The sequence below is a fragment of the Passer montanus genome, unplaced genomic scaffold (assembly GCF_014805655.1).
Source record: "Passer montanus isolate IOZ18808 unplaced genomic scaffold, ASM1480565v1 scaffold5, whole genome shotgun sequence".
NCBI classification, from domain to species: domain Eukaryota; kingdom Metazoa; phylum Chordata; class Aves; order Passeriformes; family Passeridae; genus Passer; species Passer montanus.
This window is the reverse complement of record NW_024369929.1, coordinates 12,341,056-12,366,254: the sequence shown is the minus strand read 5'-3', so window position 1 is coordinate 12,366,254 and position 25,199 is coordinate 12,341,056. Positions and strand designations below refer to the sequence as shown.

The 25,199-nt window shown below is 53.6% G+C and overlaps 1 protein-coding gene across 1 annotated transcript; it reads left to right on the top strand.

The window, feature by feature from the left end:
- The first annotated feature begins 1,347 nt into the window (after window positions 1-1,347).
- RGMA (repulsive guidance molecule BMP co-receptor a) lies at window positions 1,348-23,846 on the top strand. Its single transcript, XM_039723292.1, has 4 exons — window positions 1,348-1,642; window positions 8,567-8,682; window positions 20,446-20,957; window positions 23,151-23,846. The coding sequence occupies exons 1-4, from the start codon at window positions 1,629-1,631 to the stop codon at window positions 23,844-23,846; spliced, it is 1,338 nt and encodes a 445-aa protein (XP_039579226.1). The 5' UTR covers window positions 1,348-1,628.
- The last annotated feature ends 1,353 nt before the right edge of the window (window positions 23,847-25,199 follow it).

Sequence of the window (25,199 nt, the reverse complement as noted above, 5' to 3'; positions counted from 1 at the left end):
CCCCCTCCTCTTTGTCTGCTGCATTCACTTGGGCTCCTCCGAACAAGCAGTTTACCTTCTCCCAGGCAGGGTCTGTGCCTGGTTTCCTGTCTGTGCAGCATCCCAAGCCTGACAGAAGCTGCTCTGTCTCTGCTGTGGTGTCCAGACACCAGAGTATCCAGAACTGAGGACTGATTTGCAAATAATTATTACGGAAGGAAGCCGTTCCTTCTATAACTGATAACTTATCTGGTATACATCAGGCTTTCCCCAGTCTTCTCTCTGTTTCTGCTTTAATAACTCATCCCCAAACACGTTGTTCCTTTGTCAGGACTATACACTCACTGTGCCCACATTTAAGAGAAAGCCCTCTTTGATGGCAAGGTTTCTGTAGCAGGGCTGTTTAGATTTGTTGTGATTAAATCACATCCATTTTCTAATTTGTACCTTACACACACTCAAATCCCTCCTTAAGCCTGAGCTGTACAGGCACATTTTGTCTTCACTGCTGACTTAATCAAGCACTGGAGAGCTGCTGTGTGCTCTCTGCAGTCGCTGTCTCTTGCACACAGAGGAGAAAGGGGAGAAAGAAACACTTTGCAAAGAGCTGCTATTATCCACACGCTACGGAGACAGCATATTTAGTGTTTGTGGCTCTGGGGCTGCAGTAATTAATTGTGTGTCTGACACTTGGGTTGGCACAATCCGGCACCCAGAGCTTTCCCATCGCCCTGGTACCCATGCCTGCCAAAACCAGCCCCCACAAGCCTCTCACCAAGAGTGCTGGGGAGACTTGAGGGCGAGTTGCCACACTGCCCAGCTCTCAGCAATGCTGGGTGCTGGGGCAGCTGAGGTGGGCAGCTACCCTGAGGGGCTCTGAGGGCAGCCTGGGGTCTCCATCCCTTCCCCACTTCACAGTCCTGCTGAGGGTCCTCCTCCCGCCCCCAGTCCCTGCCTTTGTCACCATCCCCGTCAACGTAAAGATGCTCTCAGCACCTACACACACGCCAGGGTCTGGACAGGGGTGTGCCCCCCAAACCCCACTTCCCCTTCATCTCCTCCTGCTGCAGGTGGAGCATCCCCACCTCTCCGGGAAAACCCTGAAATCCTCCTCCACGTCCCCCAGCCCTGTCTGCCTGCACGCGGAGAGGGGGTGCTGGGGGTCGGGGTGTTGCAGCGGAGACCCCCAGCCCCCCTTCTCGGGCCGGGGCTGCCCCTCCCTCCCTCTGTCCCTCCCTCCCTCCGCCGCTCCTTGCGAACGACGCTGCTCAGCGTGCGCGGAGGGAAGGAGGGAGGGAGGAGGGAAGGAGGGAGGAGGGAGGGGACCTCCCTATCTGGCTCTATCTCCTCCGCTGCCTCTCACATGCTCCGGGAGGGCGATGCGGCTCCCCGCGTCCCGCTGAGCGAGGCCGCCTGCACCCCGCCGGGGCTGCCCGCAGGGCGGGGGGCTGCCCGCGCCCCTCGGCCTCCACCCCCCCGCCACCCCCACTTCCACCCTTGGGGGCTTTTACTATTTTATTTCGTTTGGGTTTCGTTTGATTTAGTTTTTTATTTTTAGTTTTATTTACCCCTCCTGGAAAAAAAAATATATATACCAAAAAAAAAAGCCGCCGCTGCCTGCACCGACCCCCGCGGGGCTGGAGAGGCTGATGCGGCCGCCAAGGTAAGCGGGGCGGGGGCTGGGGACCCCCGGCCGCATGTCCCCCGGCTCCCTGCATGGCCCTTCCTCCTCCGGACCTGTTGAGGCTCCGGGTCCCCTCCTGGCTCCCCCTTTCCCGGCCGTTTTTATAAGGAACCTGGATTCCTCCCGCTTCCCCTGCCCTGCGCTCCCTGCCCGGCTCCTCTAGCTGGCATGCATGAGGTTATTCATTTATCCTCCCTTCTGATGGTTGCCACTAAAGCTGCTCCCTGCTGCGCTAAGTCAATCGAGTAATTCCTTGCAGACCACGGATGAGAACTGTAAACATCCTCCCCAATATTTCCCCCTTTCCCTCGGACTGCTCATCCCGGGGCTGATCGCAGGTATCGAGAGCGGAGCGGGGACACAAAGCTCCCCCTGAACTCCCCTGGCTGCAAAGTGCTTGGGGGGGGTTACGAACCCCGAGGGAAGGAAGACGGCGGGTGACAGCTGGACAGATGTGGGACACGGCTGGGACGGGCACATCTGGAGGATGGGCAGCTGGAGTGCGGCAGGGCAGCGGGAGCGACTTCGTTCCTGATGTCCTGAGCCCGTAAATAGCCCAAAATCTCCTCCAGGAGACGGGGGGGACAGAATAAAGCCCCCAGACAGGACAGTTCAAACGCACCAGGCAGAGCAGCCTCTGTCCAAGCTTCCACTCTGGAACATGCACGTTGCCCTTCCAAAAAATTACATATATTTATGGAAACCGGGCTGCGTTTGTAAGACAGGTGCTTTTTGTTGTGGTGGTGGTTGTGAGGCAGGAGATGAAAGTTTGGTGTTGTTTTGATGTGATTCTTGATTGCTGCCTGTTGGAGTAATTGCATCGCAATTGCTCAGAGGTAGAATCAATTTCCCCAAATTGAGATTTTAATGGGAGCTCGCAAGCTGCTGTTATGTCATGTGGTTTAAGGCGGCGTTGGATTCCATTTATTTTATAAACTGGATACTTTTGCAGGCGGCGCAGGGATAACAGCACCACCCAGTGGGGCCGCAGCCCCGGCCCAGCCCAATCCCAGTCCAGCCCAGTACCAGCCCAGCTCATCCCAGTCCCAGCTCAGCTCCAACCTTGCCTTAGTCCCAGCTCAAACCCCAGCCCCAGTCTCAGCCTTAATCCCAGCCCAGCCCCAAGCCAGGCACACCCGGGAGGACTCCTGGTGCCACCTCCAAGATGCTCCCTCTTCACAAAAACTCCCATTTTCGTTTGCCAAAATAACCACAGAAGTGCTGGGTTAAAGTTGTTTGGGTTTGGGGTTTTTTTCTCCCATAAGAAGGAATGTCTCTTTCTCGGATATTCAGGACAAAGTTTTAAATCAGCTGAGGTCACTGTCACTCAGTGTGTCACAACTGAGAATGCAGGAAAGGCATCCTGTGTTGGGTTGTATTTCTGGCCACTGCTGCTGCAATTTGACAGAAGGAGACCTGGCAAAGCTGATTGGGTTTCACAGAGCTTTTTCCAGAGGATCCTTCAAACACCCCTTGCTCAGAGGGCTGCAGATATAGGCTTGCAAACACTTGATGCCATCTCCCACCTTTAAATAGGATCGAGATGTCCTTAGCTGACCTGTCAGTCAGAGGAGGGGAATTAGTGAGCAATGTTTGCACTTTCTCGAGATGTCAGGAGCTTTTAAAAGCAGCAGAGAAAGACTGTCCCATCACAGACTGGCTCCTGTCTGTGCTGGTAAGCACCCAGTTCTCTGCAATTCTTCTGGTGTTCCTGCCCATGGCAGGGGAATCAGAACTAGATGATCTTTAAGGCCCCTTCCAACTCCAACCATTCTGTGATTCTATGATTCTGATCATTGTTTGGCAGTTCAGACTTATCCACCTTTTCTGCTAAGCTGACATTTGGCCATTTGAACTTGATCTAGGGAACCTCCCAGCCCATCTTCTATTTTTGCTTAGAGGGGAGCCCAGATGTGAAGAAGATACACTACAGAGATATTGCTTGATATTTACCCAAATAGAAGACTGGGCCAGGAAGACCAGCTCCCTGCTGAGAATTCAATATACAGATGGTGAACTCCAGCCAGCCCTCCAAACACTGCTGAACAAGAGATGGTTACATGTTCCCATGTGTTGGAATTAGGCCTTGCCCCCCCAGGGCTTTGCAGGAGAGGGAAAGGGAGAGACACAAATGAGTGTTAACAAGCCCAAAAAGTCAGTGTGATGAACTGTTTGCCTTAAAATATTCCTGCTTGTTTTGCTTTCTGTCATGGGTGAGACTGGAAGTTTTCCGCCAGCCCATCTTCCCTTCTCCTTATGCAGCCTGGCTGTTTTTCAGCATTTAGAGGTGATTTTTTATGGCTGTGGGCTTGGAGGAGGCAATTTGAGGAGAGAAGGTTACCCACTGTGCCTTCAGTGGGGGTTGCTCATAATCAGTTAATCTGCAGATGCAAGGATGCAGGTCAACAAAAGAGTTCTTACATTTCATTTACTGGTGGCACAAAGCTGTATTTTTTTTTCCACCTTTCAAACTGGCCGCTTTTTACACAGCCAGGTTGATGAGGCTGGTGTTCACGGGGGCAGCAGTGGGAAGGAGGATTTAGATAAACCAACAAACTCCTCTGTGCACTTTGCTACGCAGGAGTGGGTCACTCTTCAAAGCCCAGCTCTGTGCCATCCTCTCTGCCTGCCCCATCCAGCTGATGTCAAAGTTTAGTGCAGGGCACTAAGGAGATCCTGGGGGGACATTTTCCTGCTCTACCCGCAAGGAAACATTGGTAGGGAAGGGGGTTTAGATGTGTATTTGGCAGCTTGGAATGATGAGTAAAAGGAACGTCTTTAAATTTAATTGCAGATATCAGAGGTGGCTGTTACTGCAAAAAGATTTTGGGGTATTTTTGGTTCTTCTTATTAGGAGGGGTTTTTTTTCTTTAGTAAGGGAATTGTTCAGCGCACAAATGTTTGCTTTTATTTTCACAAACATTTTGGGATCAGTTGTCAAACCTCTCCAGGCAACAACTTGGGAGTTTCCATTCCAAACTTCCTTTCTTTCTCCTTTAAGGAACAGCTTGCTTTTTGCTGCTCACCCCAAACACACACATATCCCTGCAGAGCGTTTCAGGATTAGTTTCCTGCTGGAGTGATTATGGCTTATCCCAGACAGGCCATGAGTTGAACACCGTGTCCTGAGGCAGAGCAGGAGTGTGGAGATAGTGGTGTGAAAAGTGGCCACACAGAAAGTTCATGGCAGAGTCAGGAGCAGACCAGGAGCCCCGACCTCCACTCCTCTAACTACTAGTTGCAGCCCTCAGAAATACCCATGTTTACTATTTTAGCCATATAATTACAGGTAGTGAATGATTCCATTAGGGAGGCTGTAAGGGCAGCCCTCATCTGCAAACCTCTGCGTTCAAATCAGCCACATTCACTCAGCCCCACTGAAGCCCACAGCCACGCAGGGCAGAGAAAAGGGAAGCTCAGCCCAGCCATCCCAGCTGAGTGTCCCACGGGATCTGTGACTCCTCCAGCATCCTGCAAATCCCTCGGAGAAGGCTGTGATTTGCATGTCACCCCTCCACAGTGACACCAAACACGGCAGCAACGTGCAGATGACCACGGAGGTGCCCGTGCCCCGGAGCTGAGCCGCTGCAGTGGTTGCATGTCAGTGGTGGGTGGTTTCCCACATTCTGTTTGCAAGGAGCATCAAGCTCAACGCTGCCTGAACAGGGAGTCCTGCATGGGCTTTGGGAAGGAAAGAAGTTGGGGGAAGCGCAGTAGCTCCACATTTCCAAGCCTAGATATCCCCATAAAGCAGGGCACAGATCCGAATTTCACACAGCCTCTGATTCAGTAGGTGATTTAAAGTCCAGAGCTTTGATTCAGCTAAACAGAAAGGTGAAGTTTATTTCAAAAATGTGTAAGGGGGAGCAGGATTTCAGAAACACACCTTATTTGGGGCCTTTTCCTCCCCGAAGTTACGGTTTGGACACATCTGTTGTTTTCTCCAGCGAAATCCGCTGCTTTGATCAGTGCCAAGAACAGCAATCCCATTTGCAATGCATGATGCAACGGAGCAAAATCAAGGAGAAATTTTTACAAACTGGAGCCAGGGGCATCCGACCGTTGCTTTATAGCAGCACAGTTTTCCCTACACCAAAGGCAGAATTTCCATCAAGGGTCTTATTTTAACTATAATGCCTCAGACTGGATTCCAGGCTATCGTTGCAATGTGTCAGCCTGCCCCAAAACGGCAATACCAAAGTGGTGCTTTAGGTCAAACCATCAAAGCAGCCTCGCAGCAGCTATTTAACAGCTGGGTTTTCAAAGTTCGTAACTCAGATGGGTTTTTTTAGTTAAACAGATCATGTTAGATGTCATCAGTCAGGATAACAGCAGAAATTATGTTTTTCATTTTGAAATGAAAGCAAAAGTCGCATTGCAAGAGGAGAGGGCGGGAGCAAGAGGAAGGGATTTGAGGTCTGGAACCCCATCCCCTGGATCTCCCCCCGCCTTTTCCTGGACTCTCCCCAGCTCACAGACCCTCTCTCTCCTCCCCCTAGGCCCCTTCCAGCTCCAGCTGCCTACACATCCCATCAGCAGGCATTTCTTCTTGGGTGGTAGGAGCAGCTGGCAGGGTTTGGACATATTTGCCCCTGTTTGACATCCCCCACAAAGAGGTGCTTCGAGTCGGCGTTCCTCCCACACTGCCTCTGCTACAGGTCTGGATCCGGCCTGCCAGCTTTCATCTCCTGCCCAGCTCTGCCCACTCTGGCAGCTCCTCTGCACACAGAGCTCCCTCTGACTTTAGTGGACACCGTCTGAGCACAGCTCTAGGGCCAGCAGGACCAAGGCAGATATTCCGTTAGGCAGGCAAGGCCACAGGATTTTTGGATCCCATCTGGGTCCCAGATGGAAAAGCTGCAGTGTTTTAATTCCTGTTGCAGCCTGGATAAAGCCCCAGAGAAGCTCCTCCTTCATTTGGAGGCATGGGGGCTCACTCCCCTCATGGACAAATATTTAGGTGTTAAAAGATATCTTTTCTTCTTGTATATTTATTCCCATCTCCTCTTCCTCTTTCTGTGGGATATTTGTTGTACTAGATCACAGATTCAATCCATGACAGGAAGGAGATCACAAACACTTATTAGAGATTTAAGCCACAGTCACTCGAAAAAGCACGCTTAAGGATGTTTATGAGCTAGAACAGGAGGTTTCCAAGAATAATTAGAAGAAATGTCAAGGAGTATCCCAGCTTATACCAACCTGCGGGACGAAAGACGCGTGGTCTTACAGAGTTGGGAGAAGGGTGGTGTAAAACTACCAGCATCCTTTTATTCTTTGCATAAGAACCCCAAAAGAAAGGAGATGAAACATCCGGATGGCAAGGGGACATGCCATCAAAGGAGAGCTAATGATCCAAAACAGGGAAGTCATTAAAGCCTACACTCGTAGGCACCCTCATTCAGAAGTGGTCTTAGTTCACTGTGGCTAAAACATCCCTCAAGGGAAATTTTTGAGATCCAAGCTAAGTGGATGCCTTCCTGCTAGCCTAGCCCTCTCATGGGTGGCACAGACGCCTGGGATGGTGGGGATGCAGATCCAATCTGCTCACCTCCACATGCTGTGGCATTGCAGGAGGGATAAAAGAGCAGGATCTTGAAACCCAGCAGGCAAACGCCTGTGTGCTCCAAGCTGCTGTTCTGTCTGATGGTCTGTGAGCAGACAGGGCTCTCTCAGGGTTGGTCTCTGCTTGGGAGTGCCCAGAGGGTCTCTAAGGGAGGCTTAAAAGTGAGACCCTGGGACAATCCTACCAACATAATTGGTGAGACTTTCCCCCAGTGAACATCTAGGTCTGTGAGTGGGCTGGTGGTGCAGAGGAGGCAGTGGTGGTGGTCCTGAGTGAGTTTAGGTATTGTTATTCATCTCCATCGGTCCTTGGTGGGCTGGCAGCTGGATTTGGGTACCTGACAGCTGTGCCCCTATGTAAGGAGTGCCAGTCTCATGATAAGGATCTATGAGACTTGCCGTTTCTGAGTCACCTGGGGTTACTTCACCGCTGCCAGTGCAGGTGCAGGTGAATGACCTGGAACGGTTGTGAAACTCTCACCTGCCATGGTGCCAGGGCTGGAAGATATGGAGGAGCTCCATGTGCTGGGGGGATGCCATCCCCCAGCAGGCTGGAGACCTCAGTGTCGCTATCACAACCCCTACCCTGCACCAGCTGCCTAAAGCCTCCCTGCCTCAGTTTCTCTCCTCTGCTGTGCAACAGCCCCTTTACCCCAAACTGCTTAATTTTGGGGCCTGGGATCCCAGGGCCAGGTTAGCTTGTTCTTTGGACCAGAGGGCTCTTGGTAGGCCCATGGGAGAGGGGCGGGAAAGGCACAGTGTGTGTTGAGACCCGATGGGGTGGGAGGAAGCCCCTCTCCCAAACTGCCAGCGAGCTGCGATGGTGGCACACATCAAGAGCCCTTCGTGAGACCACCGCCACCCCTTCCCCCGGGGCACGGCGGAGCTTGGCGGCTCCATGCCCATCTCCAGCCCCCTGTGCGGGCTGTCCCCAGCTCTCTCTCGCCGCTCCTCCCCGGCCGGCTCCATGGCCGCGGCCGCTCCCGCCCCTTCCCGCAGCATGGCCGGGGAGGCGGGCGCGCTCGGAGGAGGAGGCGCGCCGGAGGATGCAGGCATTGGGAGGCAGCGGGATGATTGATGGCTGGGGCTGGGTTGCGATGGGAGGGGACGGAGAGGAGGAGGAGGAGAAGAAGGAGAAAAAGTCTGTGTAATCTTTCAGTGCAGAGCCCGGAGCTGGGGCCGCCCGTGCCTGCCGCGCTCCGCGGAGCCATGTGGGGCTTTTGATTTCATTTTTTTTTCCCTCAAGTTCTTTCGATTGATTTATTTTTCCCTTTTTTTCCTCCCCCTCTTCCTCTCTCCCCTTCTCCTTTTTTTTTTTTTTTTAAACTCTTCTTCCAGGGAGAGGATAGTGGTTAAAGCTCGAGCTGGATGGATGGGTATGGGGAGAGGGGCAGGATCCACAGCCCTGGGACTTTTCCAAATCCTCCCTGTCTTTCTCTGCATCTTCCCTTCAGGTAAGGAACAGCCTCTTTATTTTGCAGACTTTTTCCTTGTGTTTCTGGCAGCCCTTGGATCGCCGCCCCCGTTCCCCTGTCCCTGGGCCTCTTTCCCTCTCCCTCTCCTCGCAGCAGTTTGCCACATGTTTAAAATAAGCAAGCGGGGCTCAGTTTTGGTGCGTGCACCCCCAGTTCCCCGTTCCCCGAGCAGCTGCGGTGGGTGTTCCTCCTTGACCTCATCTTCTTTGTCTCCCCGCTCCTCATCCCACAAGGAAGGAGATGGTGGAAATCAAAGCGGCGAAGGCAGCCGGGAGGTGTTCCTGACAGTGCCAGCTTACCTTGTCCTGCCCTTCCCGGCTGCCGCGAAAGGAAGGGGGGACGCTGGTGGGGCGACCCGCACACAAAACACCCCCATCCGAAATTCCTGCTGTGCTCCACGCTCCGAGCCCCCGCGGAGGGCAGAGCCGGGGAGCAGTGGCGGAGGGGCTGGGGGGGTCTTTGCGGTGTGATTTGGGGTCGGTGCGGGCCCGGGGGTCGCTCGGGGCGCACCTGGGCGGGCGGGCGGGGGATGCGCGGGCGCTCCGGGCGGCCGCCCCTTCTCCCTCGCCGCCGCTCGGCTCTGGGGGCTCGGCAGCCTCGTTTGCTTGGAAAACTTGCCCCGGCTGGGCCGGGAGCTGTTGTGCTGTCCGAGGGCGGGATGGCAACCAAATGGTCCCGCGAGCATCGGCACCCCCGGGCCGGCCGCTCGCAGCCGCCGCGGGGCTCGGCCCCCCCGCCGCCCCCGGCCCCGATGTTTGTATTGTGTCAGAAAAGGGGAGAATTTCAGAATTACAGCTGAAAACGCCATCTGTTTCCAATGAATCCCCCATAGTTTTTCACAATGTTTTTGGCAGATCTCTGCCTGCAAATTCCTTCAAGCCCTGAGTGCTTGTTTTTGTTGGGGGAGGGGAAACCCAGTCCACAGAGGCGGATTTGTTCCTTCCAAAACTCTCCAGTTTCTTTACCTCTTTTTTTTTTTTTTTCACTTGCAAGGGGGGGAAAAATTGAGAGAAAGCAGGAGGGAGAAAGGGAGATTTAAACCTTAGAGGTTTTCTTTCTCCCTTTTTATTTTAGTAAAACTTTAATTTTTTTTAAAAAAAAAATTAATTTATTAATTTTTAAATCGCCTCTGCCTTTCTTTTGCATAACCGTAGGTGAAGTAGTCTTGCACACACATGTAGGAAATAAATAAATAACTGCTTTACGCCCTTCCTCCCATCTTTGCCCTCTTCGCCCTCTTCCAGGAAGACCTTTCCAGCGCTGCCCTTAGCACTGAGGTGTCTCTCTGGACCCCACTTTTCCCATGAAACTTCCCAGCAGGCTGGAAGCTGAACCCCCTGTTTTTTTTCTGGAAACTCTGGAGCTGCTCCCGTATGTGTTGCTTAACGCCCTTTTTGGAGCGGTTGAGTTGCAGAGCGTCGAGGCTGTGAGATTTACGGTGCAAGAAAGAACTTGATAGGAGATCTGGCTGGCTGCTTTGTTTGATTCTCCCTTCAGCAGTCAAATAAGGTGCAAAGAACTGGCAGAACGAGGCGATCCAGAGCCCGCGGGAGCGGGGCGCAGGCGGAGACGGGGCTCCCCGTGCCGTGGGCTGGGAGCAGGCTGGGGGCTTTTTTGGAAGCTTTGTGGGTGGGAAGGTAGGGGAAAAGGGGGATTTATTCCCTGCCGTATCCTTCTGCTCCTTTTTTCCCTATGCTTCCTGGGAATTTGTGGGTTCCCAGCGCCAAGGAGGCTTCGCGGCCCTCCTGGGAGCCCCAGGTGAGCAGGGCCGCTGGAGGCTGCCCAAGCGAGCGCTTGGCGTGTCAGATCAGTGCCTCGCCGAGTCCTGCCCTATTTATTTATTTGCTTAACCCCCCCTACGCTCACAGCCCGGGCTGGATTCCCACTTGTGCTGCTCCGACACTGATGGCTTCGCCCTGCTGCCTCCTGGGCAGCACACACCGTGCAGTGCCCTTGGGCTGGGTGCTCTGGCCGTAGGTCAGGGTGACCGTGAGGCAGCTGGGGAAAGGAGGTCTGGGCAGAGCACACCATGCTCACAGTTTCCTTGGCAGAAATTCTCCTTGGAGCTTGTGCCAAGTCCCAGTGTTGCTCATGGGTGCTCGCCCAGCTGAGACCCTGATCTCCTGGGTGAACCAAACCTGTGCCTCCTAGTGCAGGCTGTGCTTAGTTTTCTTGAAAATCCTTTTGTACTTTCAGAATCTGGCCCTGGGTGTTTTAGCCCCAGGTGTGGCAGGCTCAGGTTTGCTTTGGCTTTTCCTGTTTGTTTTCAGCTTGGCTGTTTTGACTGTAGTACACTTCTGCCTCCATAAAAATTTGGAGTTTTCTGCTCTTGGTCCATCCAGGCAGCACAGTGGATTACAGATAAGGATCCAGCCTTATTGGAGGTAGTCAATAAATGGCTTTTGTCTCAGCAGCAGGGAGGTGATGGCAGCATTAAGCCAAAACTGAGGTGGTTTAGAGGCTAAAATAAGCCCCACAGTGCTGTGAACATGGAGCCCCATCCTGGGGAAGGTGGAGGCAGGGGAGGAACGCGCCTGTGCGGGATGTTGTCAGGGCAAAGAAGAAGGGAGGGATTCAAACGTAAACCTGGAAATATTTTGGCTTCCCTGTTTTGTTGCAAGCTTGGAGCTGGTCTTGTACTTGGAACAGGGAGTTCTCTGCCATTGCCAGCAAGGCACGTTGTGGGGCTGGAAGGAGGCGCCTTGTTTTTATTGTAGATGGGGTGAATATGTTCCGTTTTTCCACAGAAAATCGTGGAATTCCTGGCCCTTGGTTACTGGGCACAAGGCAATGTTAAGAGTGACTTTGGGTTTATCATGGGAACAGTGGAGGTTTCTTTCTCTGTGGCCTGGACAGCTGTGTTGAGTCGGATGTGCACATGAAAGTGCTCACAGGGCTGGGCAACCATAAAAACTTCCTGACCTGGGGGCTCTTCTTGAGCTCTGCCCTGACCTGCTGTCCCTGGAGAGCCAGGCTGTGGCCCCAGTGACAATGAGTTTTGTGGTCTCTCTTCTGGCTCCCTGATGGGCACATCCCATAAAGCATCCGTAGGCTCTGGCATGGCAGTGTGTGGCCCAAGCAAGCCCCTCCTCATCCCATCAGTCCTTCAGGGGATCCCACAGCCAAGCCCTACTGCTCCCAAGGGATAAAGCTGGTGAGACAGTGAAAGAGGTCAAACATGAAGGCATTTGATCCATCTGGATGAGTTTGATTTGCTTTTCCTGTTAGAGCAGACACCAGACTTGGAGTAAGTAGGAGTGTAGGAGCCCAGGACCAAAAGAGCCTCAGGGTCCCAGGTGGTTTGAAGGGGGCTGGGGTGAGGTCAGGGCTGCTGGAATTCAGGAGTGATGTGTGCTGGGGTGACGGAGATGGGGAAAATGGGGGTTGCATGGAGATGCAGGTGAGGGGGTGCCCTGGCCTGTGTCTGGCTGTCCTTGCAAATCCCATCCTGATGCCACAGACCAGGAGTGAGCTGTGCAGGCAAGGTCCTGCCTGACCGTGCACAGCATCCAGAGTGCACTTGTTAGAGGAGAGCTCCTAAATGCCTTTAAAAAGCTCTGTAGCCTGCACTTGGCAGCTACTGGGATGAAAAGAAGAGGGTATTTATTCCCTTGTCTGTGAGCTCTCAAAATAACAGTGCGTTCGATTGTAGCCTCAAGATTGCTTTGCACTCAAGTGCAGCCCGGCTGAGTAAATCACTGCTCCACCAGCTGAAATTCCTGCAGCAAGGGGGAGAATTGAATTATAGCCAACTGCAAAACCAGATGCCATCCCCTTGATGAAGTCATCGGGCTCTCACTGCGGAGAACAAGCTGGCTCCGACACACACACAGCCGTGGTAGGCGCAGACTGAGCTGCTCTGTCTGATGGCCTGGCCGTGGTGTGTGGGGTCCCAGGGTCTCATGTCCCCACAGCTGCAGGGACATCAGGTCCTTCAGAGGGGTGTCGAGTCCCACTTTGCACTACATGAGCATCCAGAAGTGTTTGGCCATTCAGTTCCAGCAAGCAGAGCTGTCCCTGATGTGCAGGTTTTATGGGTCAGGCAGAGAGCAAGCTTTACTTGAGGCCAAAGAATTTTCTCCTCCCTTGGTTTCCTCTCCTTCCTGGACAGCTGTTGACTTTGGTCCCCAAAGCCTTAGTAATGATCTATGGCATTTTGGGTTTTGGACAAGCTACCTTTTTCTCTTGCTGTGTGACACACTCCAGCTGGCCCTTTCTGAGATGACAAGGGCATGTGGCAGGACATGACTCCAAACTTTGCCAGCCCACAGTGATGAGAAAACATCACTGTGCTGGGGTATGAGTGGGGGAGCAGTCCGATTGGGGGAGTGGGTTCCAGCTAGAAAGTTACTTTTTCTTCTTAAAAGTAAAACCTGAGTCCAGGAGAGAGGCAGCATTTAAAAATAAATAAACCTCTGAAGGTCTGTGGCTGTGAAAGATGAACTGTGGCTTCCATGAGGTATGAGCGATGGGGAGGGAATCTGGTGCTGGGTGGGAGCCCAGCCTGCAGGAACAGATCCACAGGGTCCCCTGCACCCCCAGGTGGGGCTCCAGAATCAGTCAGGTGTCTTGATGGACTTGTGGGGCTGCTGCCTTCCAGACGGACAGCTGCCACCCCACGCCCTGCGCAAGCCAACGCCTCCGATTGAGATGCCGCAATTTTTTGGCAGACATCTAATTGTATAAATTTGCCTCATCCAGATTTATGTGCTCCGGGCTTTTCTCCATCTCCTCGTTTTGTATCTCATTTACCTCTGCGTTTGAAGGGTTGAAATTTCACAAGAGCACAGCGGGGATGATTATTCCTAGAGGGAATCCACACCTGTGAGCAGAAAGCGTTTCCCTGCCAGCCCTGCTGCAGCCCGGGCGAGGGGGAGGAGGGCGAGGGACCCGCTGCCACACCTGGGGGGCCCCCGGGCACTGGTGGGTGGCAGCGCTGCCTTCAAAGGCACCCTGGGAAAACAGCTCTGGCGTGGGGAGAGAGATGTCTGCTGGAAACCTGAAACACCCGGCAGTGGGGGTGGCTGGCAGAGGTGACCTTATCCAGGGACCGCTGCTCTAGAGGGATGGGGACATGAATGGTGGTGGCTGAAGAGGAAGGTGAGGGTGATGCTTCACTAAGGGCATGAGAGTGCAAATTCACCTCTCTTCCCACGGCGCTCATCTTGGGTGAAAGCTTTAACATCCTTCAGTGTCCTCATCTCTAAACTGGACCATTTGCCTCAGGAGATTTACCAGCTCTTGGGAACTGTTGGTGAAAGTGTCCAGGTGCACTCCCAGTGGGGAAAGTCAGGTGTGCAGCTCCAGAACGGCTTCCTAGCCTGCAGCACACTGTGCTGCTGGAGAGCCAGCTTTGTTAGTGCCCTTCTGCGGATGAGGAGTCAGAGATCACTGCCTTATCGTTTCCCTCCCTGCTCATCCTCCATCCACCAGCTCGTGGAGGAGTAAAACCTGCATCTCCTGAACCACCCACTGGCACTGCTTCCTCTGAGTAGGCAAAAGCCCAGCAGCTGAGGCAAAGGCAGCACTAAGGCCTGAATCCCAGGAGGAAGATTCAGGAACAAAGTCTGTGACTCTGTTGCTGCGCTGTCTGTTGCGCTGGTTCCCCCTCTCAGCCCATCATGCCTACTGAACTCCCTGAGGTTTGCTGGTAGTTCTCAGAGCAGCACTGACTGGCAGCTCCATGGCTGGTGCCCTCTGCGATGGTGTCTGCTCACCCTTGTCCCTGCACATGGATGCTGAGGTGAGCCAGGAGGAGCAGTGCTGGCTGGGGGCTGGGGAGCGCTGCCGTGGCTGGCGCGGAGCATGCCGGGTCAGCCGTAAGCTGAGTCTGGAGCCAAAAGAGCTGACTAAGTGACAGCAGCGATCAAGGGCTCCTTCGGCAGCGTGCAGTTTGTGCTGGAGCTGGTGAAGACACTGACTCTGCTGGTTTCCTGCCTGTACTTGCCCTGTGTCTCTGTGATGCCTGCAGAGGAGAGATGGGGGGCCGTGAACTCGGTGCTGAGGACAGAAAGGAGGTGGCCATGGCAGGTCCTCCGGATGCTTTAGCGATTGATACGGGCTGAAACGAGAAAAATCCTTCTGTGTCCGTCTTCTGACTTCAAGGAACTGATTTCTCCTTCCCCCAGCATCCTCTTGAGCAAGACAAGGATTGGGTTAAAGGGAGCTGCATGGTTTGAGGTGCGCTCTGGGGTACATCTAGAATCACTTTGTCGTACACAAAGTAGGGCCTTTGCCTGGATTTAATGCATTTGCTGCTTTTGCCGCTGGAAATGAGCACATAACCCCGGCCCCAGCGTGGAAGGTGGCCCCTCCGAGCCAACCTCCACAAGCACACCCTTGCAAAATATGAGCCCCAGCTCTTTAAGAGAGTCAGGTTTATTTTTCTCCTTCAGTCCCCTCCTCCTGGTCCTCCCCCCACTTCAGTGCAACTGAAACCTGATCTAATCCCTTTGCACATGGGTAATTTATTGGTCTATTGGGCTTTTCTTGATGGCAAATTGCATTGTCTTTCTTCCTGGGTTGAGGCTTTGGAGCAGTTTGCTGCATTCCTGCAGCTCTTTTCTCAGGGCTGATCTTTCACACCCCCTCTGAGCACAGTCAAATCAGTTTTATTGGGCCTCTTTGTTATGCAAACAAGGCAATAATAACCAGGCTATTATTCTGCAAGATTGTGCTTGATTAACAGTTCAAAGGAGGTCGCTGGAAGAGCCCGGCGCTGCCTTCCCGCACAAATCCTTTCACCAGGCTTGGGTCAGGTGGCCCTTGGGTCTTGCTCGCCCCGCGGTGCCCCGTGGGGTGCGGGAGAGCTGTCCCTGCCCGTGACATCCCATCCATCAGGGCTGCACCGAATCGCTCCTTTCTCTCCCTGGTGTGACAAGGCGCCGGCTGATCCGTGTCATAAAATAGAATCGCAGAATGATTTGGGTTGGAAGGGGCTTTTAAAGGTCGCGCCGTCCAACCCCTTTTCCATGGGTCTCTTGAATGTCTTCGGGGATGGGGCACCCACCACCTCTCTGGGCAAGCTGTGCCAGTGTCTCAGCGCCCTAATTGTAAAAAAAATTCCTTCTTTGTATCTAATTTCACGACCCTCATAGGTATCAAGATGAGGGTCCAGCATGGCCACCATGAGGAATGGCTCATGGGGACACCCCCTGGGACAGGAGCAGCACCAGGGGTTGGATATGAATAACAGGGGGGTTGGATATGAATAACAATGTTCTTTCCCTCCGTTTTTGCTTGGGACTCCTGATACCTTGCTGGAAGCAATCCCTTGTGCCATGCTTTTAAGGAGCAATGTGATTTTTTTTTAAATTTTTTTTACATTTTTGGGTTTGTTTTCGTGCTGGTGGTGACTGCTATCTGCCTGTGAACAGAGGAGCCCAAATCTCCTTGAAGCTGGCAGATGTTGCTGGTATTTAGCACCTTGGAGAATCGTGCCTTTCCTATTGAGGTGTCAGCACAAATATGTTTATTTAGATTACTTAAATAAATATGTGTTTAGGAGCCTAAGACTGGGTGCTCAGATCTGAGGCCAAAGGTAATTACGTTTTACTGTGTTCTCCAAAAAGGCCCTTTACTGCATGTGTGAGGCTTGCACATCTACATTTCAATCCGTGTATTTGGAAAAACGCGGGATGATGTATTTGCATCACATGTGGGTGATGAAATACTTTCCAGCCCGTTAGGAACCAAGAGGATATTAAAAAACATTGCTTAGCAGTGAACACTTTAAAATTAACAGGTCTGGTGAACGTGCATTCAAAAGTCTTAAAAGAATTGGCTTTTGCTTACAGAAATTAATTTCCAGTCATTCTCTTTGTTATAGGAGTTACAGGAGAACAGATGAAATGTTGGTTTTGTGCTAGTTTTCTGTAAGAGCCTGATTTGGGTAAATGAAATCCAGGTTCCTTGATACCCGGTGAAGGGAGAATAGGGGGGCACTGACAATTAAACACTGTTAAAGTTAGATGTGTGCATATGTTTGAACATTCAATTTGACATCAGTGTACTGATGATGAGGGCAGAGCAGTGCAGCTAGGGTCGGGTGATACCCCAGAACCCTGAGCGTGTGTTTGGTGGTCTGTGGGATGTTGTTGAATGGAGGACCAGGGCTTTCCAAACCAGGAGCTCAGGGAAAGGTCACAATTCATTCATTGCCTGCTCAGTGCAGTGTCCCGGTTAAAGGGCTGACCTCGGGAGAGTTGTGAGCGAGTCTCTATCCCTGTGCCCTGTCGGGGTGGTAGGTTGTGCAGGAAACAAGGCTGCTGGAAGGAGATCTGATGGTGGGGCTGGGCAAACACCTTCCAGCGAGAACTTAAAAGTGCAAACCGTTTAGCTTATCTGGAGGATTGACAAGGGACTTGATTGCAGTGTGTAAATATCTTTGTGGGAAACACACTGGTTACTAACGGACCTTTTACTGCTTTGGAGAAAATCGCTGGTTCTTTTTATGTCCTTACAATGAAGTCAGATAAAATCCACTTAGAACCAAGACCCGTGTTTTGTAAAGGTGATAAACTCCTGAAACATCCTGCCCGAGGAAAGAGGTGGCTTTTCAGTGGGCACAGACCTCAGGAGTCCTCACGGGAAGTGTCCCTGAACAGATGGGGGATATGAGGGGGGCTGTTCTAATCCAGGTGGTTTTCTGATTTTTTTTTCTGGCTTTAACTTTCTGAAACCGTTGGTTTCAAGATAACAAAGGAAATTTTGTTCCATGGTTTGAGTGGCACTAAGGCCTTGAAAGAAGATCATGGGGAGGGTTGGGAGGTGGTTTGGAAGGGTTGAAGTCACCTGTCTGTGAGATGAAGGCTGCTGTGCCATGGGCGAGAAATCACCCAGACCTGGGGTGTCTCACAGATCCCAGGAGAGCCGTGCTGGGTTCCTGCTTGAGAGGGATTTGTTTCCATGCTAAGTCATCTGTGGTTGAAAAACAGAACCATTGTGAGTCGATGGAAAATAGATTATGCGAAATTGAATAAACATCGTTTCTTGGCCAGGGTACAAATGAGCCTGCACCACTGTGCCAAAGCTGCTGCCAAAGGGGACGAGGCAAGGCTGCTTGGGAGGGGTGAGGGTCGTGTTTGCTCTCCTCCACAGCCTCTGTCAGCTGTGGTCCCTCACCAGCAGCATGGGGGATTTGCCATGAGGGTGGCTGGGGAAATGTCCATGGGAAAGGCCCGGTGTGACCGGCCCCACTCACATACTGCCCTGCTGTGCTGGGGCACCTGGATTTGGAGATCTGGCCTTATATGGGGCCCTGAGCGAAACAGCCAGAAGGGGATCGGTGCCAAAAGTGCAGCGATAACATCTCAGAGCAGAACGCTCCCCCTTCAGGCGCAGGGAGGAAGGAGATGGGCTTCCCTGCTCTCCCTTTGGTCGGGATTTTTTAATTCAGTACCTTATAAAGTCATGTGTGACCCCGGGCAGGGCAGCAGTGGGGGATGCTCAGCACCAGGATGTGCCCAGCTCTGGGTGTTGGGGGGCTGTTCAGCCGGGCCCTCTCTGTCCCTAGGCAGCCACAGCTCACGCCTGCATCTCCTCATCCAAGCATCCAAGCAAGTCCTTAAAGAGCAAGAGGCAGTGGGCTTGTTCCTACTGAAAAAATCCTCTCTATGCAGCAGCTGAAGGGCTGGAGCAGGCAAAGTGCTGCAGCCAGCACTCTGCACGCTGCTCCCTGGATGGGATGCTCTGTGTAGTGCATCCTGGTGCCTTGCTGAGCTGTGGGGTGTGTGGCTCCTGCCTGTCCAGGGATGTGTCCACCAGCTTCTCTTGGGGCTGTCCGGGCAGGTCGGGCTGCAGTGACAGCACCTTCTGCCAAACGAAACCCCAAGGCATCCTCAAGCTGTACATTAGCATAACAACTAGGAGAGCAATGACTTTAATTGCCTGATGCCACAAGGGTTGGGGATAACAAGCAGTGGTGGCACTGGTCACACTCCTGTGTGCTGTTTTGACTCCCGCCTTCCATTATGACAGTCCTGGAAAACCGAACTCCTGGGATGAACAAGAGAGGGATGTGAAATAATAAATATTTAAATTTAACCCCTACATGCGGAAATATGAGCCCATGTCCCAGGTCAGAACCTTGTTGTTAAGTCACCTCTGGTCAATGATGAGTTAAAGGCTTTCCACAGAGCTTCTTGCAGGTTTAAGTGGGATGCTGCCAAGAGCGAGCAGCTCACGGGTTCTTGGTGCCGTTGCTAGCATCTGAGTTTATTAAACATGAATTTTAAAACTGTGAGGAACCTGTCACCATTTCCTATTTGCACTTCAGTCTTTTTGAAAACGGAGAGCAGACTGGCTTGTTTCTCACAGCTGAAGTGCTCAGTGTTTTACAGTCTTAAGTCTCCCTTTCTGATTTTCCAGCACCAACTCTGTTTAGGTTTCCAGCACTGTGATGTTTAAAACTCGAGCATACTGTTTTCCCTGAAACAATACTGGGTTTTGTAACTTTCTTTCTAAACAAATCTGAGATACTTTTGGCACGAATGTCCTGCCAAGCTCCTTCTAAACAAGCCTCAAGACAGGAATATATGGGTATGCCTGCAAAAGGCACCATGAAAGCATCTGGAAATGGTGGGGCTTGTCTTCTCCTCCTCCTGCTGCCTTTTCTGCCTGAACCCATCCTGTTTCCAAGCGTTCTGAGGGTGTCGATTAAGAGGAGAGGAAGGAAAATGCCATGAATTTTAAGTAGTGTGAGCCTGGGTTCACCCAGCGAGACTCCAAATTGGCAGGGGCAGAGCAGTGTCTGCGACATTCAGCCGTGGCCATGTGCTTTTCGCACAGCTGCTTTCAAGTCTGCTCCAGGGAAGCCACACTGCCCCAGGGAGCAGACGTTTGTGTGTGGGGGGAAGAAACAGGATCTGAATTTTCTTTGCCTTCCACCGCCTTGCCAGGAAGCACCAGGGCTGCGGCTGAGCCCGGCAAAGGCCCTGCAGCCTCTGGCTTCGCCTCCGCCTGGGCAGCGCACGGCGGGTGGGAAGGGAAGGGAAGGCGGGGGCTCGCTGCCATCCCTGCACCTGCTGTGCCGGTTTTTCTCCTCCACCTCTTGTTCTGTCTCAGCGGGCCGTGGTGGGGAACGGGCTCCCAGGGCTGGGCAGAGCCGCACAGATGTCAAGAAAGAGGTTTTTTGGCTCCCGCTTCTTTCTGGAGGCATGGAGACAAGCGCTGCAGCGTCACTGCTGTGGTGATGGTGGATGGCCTCTGGCCGTGCTGCAGGGTGGGTCGTGGCACTGGTCCTGCTCTAACCTGGGCACAGTGGTTGTGTTGCTACTCTGTTTTCCCAAGCCCATAAAGGAGGAAAAGGAAAAGTGCTTTGTGCTGGTAGAGATCAGTCTGGATACAGTGCCCAGTAACTCATGCAGCACAGAACTTAGAATGTCAAACCCTAAAAGGGCATTGAAAACTCCATTGCATCTCCCCCCACATTAATGATCCTCCCTTATCACTGCTTATGAATATGTCCCATTCTTCCACACCATGGTTTCCCCCCATGATCATTCATCTAAAGGCTGGATGTTCTTTCCCTTTTTGGCTTCAATTGGGGCAGATCCTGTTGGTTTCTTTGGCTTTGATGCATGAGAGTTGGGTCATGTGAGAGGGTCACGTCTGGCGAGCGAGGCCCCGTCACGCGGCCGGGCCGGTGTCATGAGTTTGGGCCGCGGGAGGAGGACGCGGCCTCTGGACGGGCTAGAGTCGGGCAAGCCAGCACTGACCCCCTTGTGTTCTGCCCTCCCGCAGTGACATCTCCATGCAAGATCCTCAAGTGCAACTCTGAGTTCTGGGCGGCCACGTCGGGCTCGCACCACCTGGGCGCGGAGGAGGCGCCGGAGTTCTGCACGGCGCTGCGGGCCTACGCGCACTGCACGCGCCGCACCGCCCGCACCTGCAGGGGAGACCTGGCCTACCACTCGGCCGTGCATGGCATAGACGACCTCATGGTGCAGCACAACTGCTCCAAGGATGGCCCCACGTCCCAGCCCCGCCTCCGGACATTGCCCCCCGGGGACAGCCAGGAGCGCTCCGACAGCCCCGAGATCTGCCACTACGAGAAGAGCTTCCACAAGCACTCGGCCGCCCCCAACTACACCCACTGCGGGCTCTTTGGGGACCCCCACCTCAGGACTTTCACGGACACTTTCCAGACCTGCAAGGTGCAGGGGGCTTGGCCGCTCATAGACAATAACTATCTGAACGTGCAGGTCACCAACACGCCGGTGCTGCCTGGCTCGTCAGCCACTGCCACCAGCAAGGTGAGCCTTGTCCCCCTGGACAGAGGTGGGCGAGGGCAGAGAGGCTTCAGGGCAGCCTTTCTTTCCTCCGTGTCTTCCCCCATTTCCACATCTCCTTGGGGAGGGTAAGACAGAGCCTGAGCTCCTCTGAATTTTAATGTCTGTCCCTCAATATCAGATGTCCATTGTTCTTTTGACCCCAGCCTTCCCTGAAATGTGGTTCTTGTTGAGCACATCCAGCTCCATCACAGTGGGCAGGCTGCAGGCCTCAAGGGACCTTCATGGCCAAGCTAGTGTAAATTAAGAGGTCTCCCACCTTGGTACTGCTGTGAACAGGATCAGAAATGATGCTGGCACCTCTTGGGGGACCCCCAAGGGCCAAGCAAACCCAGGACTGCCGTCCAGGGAGGCTCCAGCTTGCAGGAAAAGCCTGGAGGGAGCTGAGCTCCTCACTCTGCCTTCCCCTCTACCCAGGCTTGTAATTGTCTCTGTGGTTTCCAGCCAAGTCAAGACATTTTGTGGGGAACAGTCTGTTCTGGAGGTGCTTTGACAGACTAAATAAACATCCTGAAGGTACAAGGCAAACACAGAGAGCCCAAGTGAAAATGTGCTGCTGTGATACAGCAGGACTTGTGTGTCACAGGCTCAGCTCCAGGAGGGATCTGCAGCTGAGGAACTGGTGTGCTGCCCCTGGTGCACAAGCTCTAAAGCTAACGGGGCACTTTTTGTGCCAAAGAAAGAGGGAGGCTCAGAGGAGGCATCCTCTTGCTTTTGGAAAATGTCCTGTCCCACCATGTCTGGGAGTTTTGCTTCTCCCTGTGTGTGGGGAGAGCAGAGAAGCACGTGTAGAACAGGGGCTGCTTCTCTGCTCTGGATGTCACCCCTTTATCCTGAGCTGGAACTGGCAGTGACCTGTCCCAGATAAACCCCCTAAAAAATACTTAATGATGCTCTGATATCCTTACCTGCTAAAAGACATCAAAACCTGCTGAAGCTTGCAAGAAATTCTGGCTTGGGGAAAGTGGTCCTTAAGGATCCCAGGACCTGCTGGGATCGCAGGATCACCATCTTAATTGAGCCTTTTCTCTCCTTATCTGCCTCCAAGGCTTGTGATGAGGAGGGATTAGTCATGAGATCTGCAGCGTGAGCTGTGGGAAGCCCTGCTGTGGGCCCTGTGCTGCTGGAAACGATGGGAGCACTCAGTGCTTGGGGCTCTTTGTGTTCTCTGCTCTCTTCTCCAGCCCCACTCCACTCTGGCCAGGTCTCAGTCTCCCCCTTCACGGGGCCCACATGGCAGGAGGTCCCCTTTGCCTCTTCTCCCTTATGGGCAGAAAGGTGCAAGAAGCTGAAAGAGGAAACGTAGTTTGTACTGTTTGTACATGCAAATTCTACTCATTTTCCTCCCCAGGTCTTCCCTCCAAAATCCAGGCCAGCAAGGGAAGAGCAAGGGTGAGGTTCTTCCTCTGGAAGGGGCCTGTGTTTGAGCCCAGCCAGGGGTGAGGAGGCATGTTGGGCTACGTTTGTGTCATAGAATCATTAAGGCTGGGGAAAAACTCTTAGGATTGAGTCCAGCCATTAACCCAGCACTGCCAAGGCCACCACGAAGTCACCCCCAGAAGGGCCATCCCACTGGAGCAGGCTGAGCACATGTGTGCCTGTGGGGTTGAGATGGAGCAGGACGTGTTTGAGGGCCCATGGGAGAAATCCTGTTGGTCTGCAGTTGGTTAGGGAAACAAATTGGTCCAGCCCTTGGGATGTAAATGTCATGAGAGTCAGAAGAGAAGCTCCACCGCCTCCAAGGGAGTCAGGGCTCATCCCTGCTGCCATCTGCCAGCCCTGGAGGCAAGGCAGTGCTGCGTGCACGGGCATGCTGCCACAGGCCTGTGAGTAGGGATACTCCACCCAGCTCCAGCTGCAAGGAAGCTCCTGTGCTGGGCCTGGAGATAACAGGCAGATCCAGGTGGTGCATTCAGTCAAGCCTCTGGGTCTTGGATCTCTTCACAAGTGTCTTCACCCTTTGGCTGGAGCAGGATCACCGTGTCTGGGGGCTAAAAGTCAGGGCCACTTCTTAGGATGAAGAACGTGAGCCTGAAGGTCACGCTCCTGTCTGGAGTGAGCATCCAGCCCTTCCACCTCCCACCCCACTGCTGGTGGTGGCTGTGTGCTCTCAGGTGGTCATCACTGGCTGTAACCATGCTCCTTTCCTCCCCACAGCTCACCATCATCTTCAAGAGCTTCCAGGAGTGCGTGGATCAGAAAGTGTACCAGGCAGAGATGGACGAGCTCCCCGCTGCCTTTGTGGACGGCTCCAAGAACGGAGGGGACAAGCACGGTGCCAACAGCCTGAAGATCACAGAGAAGGTGTCGGGGCAGCACATCGAGATCCAGGCCAAGTACATCGGCACCACCATCGTGGTGAGGCAGGTGGGGCGGTACCTCACCTTCGCTGTGCGCATGCCGGAGGAGGTGGTCAACGCCGTGGAGGACCGGGACAGTCAGGGCCTCTACCTGTGCCTCCGTGGCTGTCCAGCCAACCAGCAGATTGACTTCCAGACCATCCGCTCGGCGCAGGCCTCGGAGGGCCGTGCCCGTCGGAAGGGGCCCAGCCTGCCCGCGCCCCCCGAGGCCTTCACCTACGAATCGGCCACGGCCAAGTGCCGGGAGAAGCTGCCCGTGGAGGACCTCTACTTCCAGTCCTGTGTCTTTGACCTCCTCACCACGGGGGATGTCAACTTCATGCTGGCTGCTTACTATGCCTTTGAGGACGTGAAGATGCTTCACTCCAACAAAGACAAGCTGCACCTCTATGAAAGGACACGGGTCCTGACCCCGGGCAACACGGCGCCCACGGGAGCACATCCCACCCTCTGGGTAGCACTGCTGTGTTTGTGTTGGTTGTGCTTGTTATAGAGGTTTGCTCCTTCACACCTTGGAGAGAAGGGAAAGGGGAGCAGGAGGCAACCAGGGATGAGATGCAGGTGTTGGAAAACAAGGGGTTGGACATCAGAGCCATGTGGCTTGTCTTCAGACCTCAGTCTCTCTCTTGGTGCAAGTCCTCCACCTTCCCAGCTCTTGCCTGGGAGGAATGTGCTGCCAGTGGGACCAGTCAGGAGTTTTTGCTGGACTGTACCTTGTCTGGACCTTCCTCACTTCCCCCTCCTCCTGCTGCCATTGGAGTGGGTGCTGGGGAGCCCTTGCAGCACTCCCCTGGTCCCAGCCGTGCACGTGGTGACTGTGACACTGGCGTGTGTGAACGTGGCTTTGTCTTCAGAGAGCAGAGCCCCTGAGGAGGGCACGGAGCAGTGAGACAGGACCTGGCCAGCACAGCAGGGCAGGATGTCCTGCTCACCAGGGCTGGGCTCTGCTTTTCCTGCTCTGCCCACAGCCCTGCTGTTGCAGAAGGTGGTGCAAGGGGCCGAAATGGTGGGCAATGATCCCACACTTGCTTGGCTGCTGATGCCAGGCACCTTCTGAGTGGAAGGAGGACACGTTCCTCAAGCCTTGGCCTGCATTTTTTGTGGTTCAAAGGCGTCCCCTATTTTATCCAGTTCACCTGGCTGATTCACTCAGTAGTTTTACTCCTGCCTCCCTTGTCTCTGCCTGGACCCACGGTGGACTCTTGATGGCAATGGGAGAAACCTGGCCAGTATTCAAGCGGTTTCTGCAACTTCTGCCCAGCATTGGATGAGTTCCTCACACCATTCACTCTCTGGTCCCCTGAAACTGGCAGCAGGGTGGCTGCTCAGTGGGAGACCCAACCTGCACCTCCCTCCAGCCCCTCCCTGCCTGTGGCTCGGCCTGGCCCAGCCCTGGGATGGAGCAGGAGCGTGGTGCTCTTTTTTTTGCTGCTAGGTCTCTGCTCTGCTCCCCATCCTGGGGCCGCGACTTGCAACCCCATTGCAGACCAGTTGCACCTTAAGCCCTTCTGGGCTTGAATCAGAAATGGGGCAATGTCAGAATTCAGCCAGGAGACGGGATGCAGCAGAGAACCCCCCCCAGCTGCCTCCAGATGTCTGTTCCCTGCCTCAAAACCATTCATAATCTCCTTCCCCCACCACGTAGTGCTGCCCATCTCCTCCACTCCACATTCCTCTGTGGTTCGCCCCATCACTCACTGAACAAACATCAAGACCACCTTTGGTCCGCGCCTTCCAAGACCTCCTGGTGGGTTTCCCCCACCTTTCCTCAGGGGGAAGTTCCCAGAAACAAGCCCCAAAACACATGTCACACTCGGGGGCACCTCCTGCTCTCAAAAGGGAGGTC

Bases quoted from the DNA above. Each gene is read 5' to 3' on its own strand.
- RGMA (XM_039723292.1), top strand. The intron at 8,683-20,445 runs GTAAGGAACAGC...GCCCTCCCGCAG, and splicing joins TCTCTGCATCTTCCCTTCAG to TGACATCTCCATGCAAGATC. The intron at 20,958-23,150 runs GTGAGCCTTGTC...TCCTCCCCACAG, and splicing joins CAGCCACTGCCACCAGCAAG to CTCACCATCATCTTCAAGAG.